At 43.2% G+C, this 6,000-nt stretch overlaps 1 protein-coding gene across 3 annotated transcripts; it reads left to right on the top strand.

Moving 5' to 3' along the window:
• Positions 1-950: 950 nt before the first annotated feature.
• LOC124661702 lies at positions 951-3,573 on the top strand. 3 transcript variants are annotated; one of them, XM_047199581.1, is made up of 8 exons: positions 951-1,139; positions 1,347-1,482; positions 1,672-1,764; positions 1,884-1,976; positions 2,054-2,239; positions 2,332-2,557; positions 2,648-3,268; positions 3,359-3,573. In XM_047199581.1, the coding sequence occupies exons 2-7, from the start codon at positions 1,403-1,405 to the stop codon at positions 2,771-2,773; spliced, it is 804 nt and encodes a 267-aa protein (XP_047055537.1). In that variant the 5' UTR covers positions 951-1,139; positions 1,347-1,402; the 3' UTR covers positions 2,774-3,268; positions 3,359-3,573. The 3 variants fall into 3 exon arrangements, with proteins under 3 accessions (XP_047055537.1, XP_047055538.1, XP_047055536.1); XM_047199582.1 differs by having other exon boundaries at positions 1,342-1,482; positions 2,060-2,239; XM_047199580.1 differs by having other exon boundaries at positions 1,342-1,482.
• Positions 3,574-6,000: the final 2,427 nt, after the last annotated feature.

Below are 6,000 nucleotides of genomic sequence, written 5' to 3'. Positions count from 1 at the left end.
ATATCGCCATCACTGCAGTTCTCGGCAATCCCCATCGGCACTCTGCGCTCGCAGGGAGTCGGGACAGCAAGATGGCTACTCCCATTGGTGGCATCGACATACAGTCCCCCTTCCTCGCCGTCACTGTCCTCTGTAACATCATTCACCACATGCCCACCCAAAATGTCGCCTTGCTTTTGCTTGATTCAGCCGAAATCCTCCTCCAATCGACCGAAAGTTGGACGCTTCCTGTCTATACGATGCATCGCCTGGCCGTTGGGCGTGGCCTTCCTCAAGCGCGCGCGTTCTCGGCTTTGAGAAGGGAGACCCTAGCGTCCAGATCGGTGATGCGGGAGCCCTTGGCAACGAGGTCCGGCCTCGAGGGCGTCAATCCTCTTCACAATCTCCGCGGCGTCCATCTCCGGCGGCCGCGGCGCCGGCCCGCCGGCGACCTGGTGGCAGAACCCTAGTGTCAAAGAAAAAGGCAGTGAAGGATCGTCAGGTGTGCCTCGGACCCTCCGTTGTGCCTCCATATGGCAACGGGCACACTAAGGCCTTGTTTAGTTCTAGGGTATTTATGGGGATGGGAGGGGATTATTTCGTATCCCGGAAAATCATCACTAAGTTGCTTACTCCGGCTTTGAACGACATAATCCCGAGATATCCCCTCCCATCCCCATATTTTTCGCTTAAATCAAAAACTCTCCATCATACTAGTGTATTTTTGGGGAAGGGTATTTGGGGGGATTGGGTGAACACCAAATCCCCTCCCATCCCCATACCTATTGGGAAGAAAAATACGAGAGAAGTAAACAAGGCCTAACAAACGCGGATTTTCTAACGGATCCGGTATCTACAGGTGTCCAATCGATCGTTGGTTCTTTCGTTGAGATTCGGGCAGCTTTCCGCAGTTCCGCATTGATTAATTCGTATTGGCTGGGAGATACCTTTCCCCTGGGCGGATACATACTATACGGACACCGTGGGTCCTGGCCGTAGTAATGGAGGTACGGCGGAGCTGCTCCTTTTGACCTAGATCTGAGGGGTGCCGACAATGAATCGGATCTGATTCGTCTTCAACGCCGTGCGACTATCCCTTCCTCCTAGCGGCGGCTTGGACTCGCATGGGAGTACCTTCCATTCGTTTCGAAGTGGTAAAGGTATGCTTCAATCCTAGCAACTACCATTCGATTCTGAATATCAAATCCCTTTCAATTCGCGGGGCAGCCCCTTTGATTCGAGCTGCTGCGACTAACATGCTACAAAACTTTGTTGCCTCAATAATTATGATTATGCCGATAATTTTAGGAAATGGATAAATTTCCTGCTCACCGGCCGCTATCAACCTCTTTTTTGGTGTAGCTCAGTAGCTCAGTACATATGGATTTTGGGGGATGGAAGCAGTAAGAAATCCTTCAACTCAATGGACTCAATCGGCAATGATGTTTCTTTCATGGATCTGCTCAGTATGGTTGCTGCCAATGCCGCGAACAACGATGTCAAGTTAGTGTTTTCTGGCAGTTCAGTGCATATTTCCTTACTACAATCATGAGATCTTAAAATGGTCAGCAGTGGTTGATTTAATGGTTCTGTTCATTTGATGGTCCTAGTGTTTTTTCTCCATTATTTAGTTGAATGGATGCAAAATCAATAAATTATATTTACTTGGTACGAAATTTTCCAAATCTACAGGGTTCATCACGCCGTCCAATTACATGAAGACCTGGTGATTGGAACTGAAGAACAAGTCTTGGCAAAACAGCAAATCACCCACAATAATAAACGGTATATGATCCATCCAATGCCATTTAAGATCATGTGCCGGTATTTGTTTTCCATATAAGTTTATGTGGAGATTGTAGACCAGTATGATGCACTTTACATATTTTGGAGGCTACTTGCAGGAGCTCAGCTAGCATGGATGGTGGGATTTCGAATGGTAATACGGACTGTCGCATGGAATCTGTGGTGCATCCAGTTCCCGTACTTTCTGAAAGGTTTGGTGTCCAATAATTAGTTCAGTACCATCTATATAGGTATTCATACTAAAGAAAACTGTATTTTATTTGTAAAGGATCAGTCTGTTCGGATCGGGTCTGCCTGACGAATCTATAGGAACCAGTTTATTCGTTGATAGTTCGCTTAAATGCGGGTCTAGTTTTTGCTCTGATGGTATTTCAAAAGCTTCTGCATCAAGAAGTTTTTCCAATTTCCTTTTGGAGGAAGAATGTGTTGCAATGGATGTGACATCTGAAGTCAGGTTGGACTCACGGTTATTTAGATGTAGATGCCATATTTACTCTGGTTCGCAGGCTGTTCACTTAACTGACTTAGTTTTCGTACTGCCTGCAGGGAATACCACGGTGGTACAATAGAAGAGTCCATGAGGAAATATTGTGAGGACAAGAAAAGGGTGATGTTCGAACCTGAGATTGGGATGGAGTTCTCTTCGACAGAAGAAGCATTCCAGTACTATAACATGTACTCATGGGTGACTGGCTTCAGCATTAGATTAGGCGATAACTACACAACGAAGACTAAGCAGAGGACAATGCAGGAATACCTTTGCCAGCGACAGGTAACAGTTAACCAAGATTATCTTCCGTGTCATGATCTCTGAATGAACATCGATGTCCCTGAATTTGACTATACTTTGGTCATACTGCAGGGCAATGGGGACGAGACAAAACATTCAACAACCAGATGCGGATGCAAAGCTATGATGAGGGTCTCAACAAACGGAAGTTGCAAGTGGTATGTTAAAAAAGTTAATTGCCGAACACAAATGACATGATCAGGCATCTAAGAGAGAACAATGTTAGCCTCACAAGAGTTAATTTAGTTATGGGTAGCTTGTTTGGCTCAATGGACAATGTACCATTCAGCAAGAAGACACTTCGAACGGTTTGTTCGAACATAGCAAAAGAAGCTCTAGCTGATGATGTGCAGAAAACTTTGCAGTCATTTAGGGAAAAAATATCTAGAGATCCTAGGTTTGTGTTCACAGCCCAACTCGATGAGGACAACAGACTTAATTCACTGATGTGGACAAGTGGAAGGAGCAGGTCATTATACAAGCATTTCGGAGATGTGATAACTTTTGACACGACTTACGAGACTAATATATATAAGATGCCATTTGGCATGTTTGTGGGTGTAAACAATCACTTCCAGAGTGTCATATTCGCGGGGGTTTTGTTGACTAATGTTGCGGCAGAAAATTTCAAATGGGCATTTGAAGAATTCGTAGCAATGATGGGTGGGAAGGCACCACAGACAATTCTTACAGGTGATTAGCTGTAACTATATTAGCTCGAAATATTGTTTGATACGCTTGTTTGTGCTTTGTACTTTGCTGACATAGGATCTTTACATGCAGATCAGAGCTTGGCCATGACAATCGCAATAAAGGAAAATCTGCCGAGCACTAATCACAGGTGGTGCAAGTGGCACATATTAAGGAAGGCACAAGAGGCATTAGGACATGTTCGCAAGCTACACAGCACATTTAGTGATGACTTCAACAAGGTTGTTAACCACATGTTAACTCCTGAAGAGTTTGAAAATGGCTGGGAATACTTAACCAGGAAGTATGACCTACCAAGCTAGGGCCGTCGCCCCCCCCCCCCCATGCTGAAATATTTTACGAGACCCCCCTTATAGATTTTGTGGAGTAGAGCTCTATAGTGTTCTCTGTGGCCCCCTCTATTGCTTTACATGTGTACTAAACCAGAAAAATATGACCACAGAAGATCTAGTTGGACTCCCAAGGAGGCATGGAGCAGCAATTGTTGACAGTGCATGCGTGCGTTTGTATGTGTGTATTCATAACTCCACCGTATCATCTCCTCCTCATTCCCCAAAAGCAAAGACCAAACTGAGCTCTTTCTTCTCGGTTCTTCTCCCCTGCTCACTTCTCACCTACCTTTTCTTCCCCCTCTCTCTCCTCAACACAACGCTGGACATGGAAATGGATGGCAAAATTCAGATCAAGAAGCTTGCGATGGATTGAGAAGCTAGCAGATCGGTCGAGCCGAATCCCCTCTACAGCAATCCTGCTTGCCTAGGTAAAATACATTACCATCTTCATCATTTTTTACTGCTAAATTTCGAAAATAATTTGGTACTTATATGATCAGTATTTTTTTCTCTCTAGGACAGTCATGGTTATGAGCAAGAAAATCGATTCTTTTTTCACCAAAAAAGACCAAGCTGTTGTTGTTGATGCATCTGCAGCATCTCAGTTGATTGTGCTGAATCCAGTGTGTATATCTCAAGATGAACCAGAATTGGCCGACCCAATTCCCACAGATCATGTAGAAAATGCAGACCAAATAGAAGATGCATCTGTTGTTTCTGCAGTTAAAGATTTTGTAAAGGTTGATCCAGCTTTAAGGTGTCAAATTTGGGCTTGTCCTGCTGATAAACAAGATGAAATTAGAAAAGCTTATATGCAGCTCGGACCATATCAGCCGAAAAAAGATGTTTATCGTTCTTCCGGGGAAGGGAGTCGCAAGCGCAGGTTTCAGTATCATTCGTTTGCGGCTTTTTCATGGCTAGAATATTCACCTACAAAAGATGCTGCATTTTGTTTCCCATGCTTCTTGTTTTTAAAGAAACCAACAGGAAAATGTGGATCTAATACATTTACAGTGAAAGGATTTCAGAAATGGAAAAGGGTGAATGATGGAAAACAGTGTGCCTTCATATGTCACATGGGGAAGGGTTCTAATTCTGCTCACAATTATTCTGTTCAGTGCTATGATAATTTGAAGAATGGATTTTGCCAGATTGCACGGGTTATGCAGAAGGTATCTAAAGAGGAGATTCTCAAAAATAGGTTGCGGCTCAAGATGTCAACTGATGTTGTGAAATGGTTAGCACTACAAGCTTGTTCTTTCCGTGGAAATAAGGAGGGTCCTACTTCAAATAACCAAGGGAATTTTCTTGAAATGGTTAAAGTCTTGTCCTCATATAACGCGGAGGTTGCTGCATTAGTTGGCAATGCTCCAGGTAATGCTAAGTACAATTCACCAGAAATTCAAAAGGAGATACTGAATATCATTGCTACTGATGTGCAAGCTTCAATTAGGGAAGAAATTGGTGAAGCAAAGTTTTGCTTGCTTGTTGATGAAGCACGAGATGAATCAAAAAGAGAACAAATGGCACTAGTTCTTCGCTTTGTTGACACGCGTGGATTTATTCGAGAGCGTTTCTTTGACCTTGTGCATGTAAGTGATACTACTGCTGCAACACTGAAGAAAGAACTTTGTGCTGTTTTGGATTATCACAAATTGGATGTTCAAAATATCCGTGGACAAGGATACGATGGTGCTAGTAATATGCGTGGGGAATGGAATGGACTGCAGCAGAAGTTTAAATAAGAATGTCCCTATGCATACTATGTTCATTGTTTTGCACATCAGCTACAATTATCCCTTGTTACTGCATCTAAGGAAGTTACTGAAGTTCATAATTTTTTTGAACATCTTGCTGTTGTTGTTAACACGGTTGCTTCTTCCTGTAAGAGAAATGATGAATTGCGAGCCCATCAAGTTGCTGAAATTCTGAATTTGGTCGAGCTTGACGAGCTTGAAACAGGAAGTGGAGCTAACCAAATTGGAGCTTAGACCATCTGATACTAGATGGAGCTCTCATTTCAGCTCTGTATGCAGTCTTCTCAGGCTGTATAAGCCTGCATTTTTAGTCCTCAAAGCTATTGCTTCAAGTAAAGGTGCTTCTCCTTCTGCACGAGGAAAGGCTGCAGGTTCAGTCAAACTTATGATGTCATTTGATTTTGTGTTCATTCTTCATGTCATGAAAGAGCTCATGGGAATAACTGATTTGCTTTGCAAGAAGTTACAACAGAAATCGCAAGATATTGTGAATGCTATGCATGACGTTGCTATTACAAAAGAATTGATTCAGAAACTAAGGGATGATGGTTGGACTAATCTTTTATGTGATGTGGTGTTGTTTTGCAAGAAGCATGGTATTTTAGTTCCGGATATGGATGGTTTC

Source organism: Lolium rigidum, chromosome 6 (genome assembly GCF_022539505.1).
Source record: "Lolium rigidum isolate FL_2022 chromosome 6, APGP_CSIRO_Lrig_0.1, whole genome shotgun sequence".
Lineage (NCBI taxonomy): Eukaryota > Viridiplantae > Streptophyta > Magnoliopsida > Poales > Poaceae > Lolium > Lolium rigidum.
The sequence above is the reverse complement of the archived record's forward strand: the minus strand, read 5'-3'. Positions and strand labels throughout refer to the sequence as shown.

Bases quoted from the DNA above. Each gene is read 5' to 3' on its own strand.
- LOC124661702 (XM_047199581.1), top strand. From the start codon at position 1,403: ATGGACTCAATCGGCAATGATGTTTCTTTCATGGATCTGCTCAGTATG. The intron at 1,483-1,671 runs GTTAGTGTTTTC...CCAAATCTACAG, and splicing joins GCCGCGAACAACGATGTCAA to GGTTCATCACGCCGTCCAAT. The intron at 2,240-2,331 runs GTTGGACTCACG...TACTGCCTGCAG, and splicing joins GATGTGACATCTGAAGTCAG to GGAATACCACGGTGGTACAA.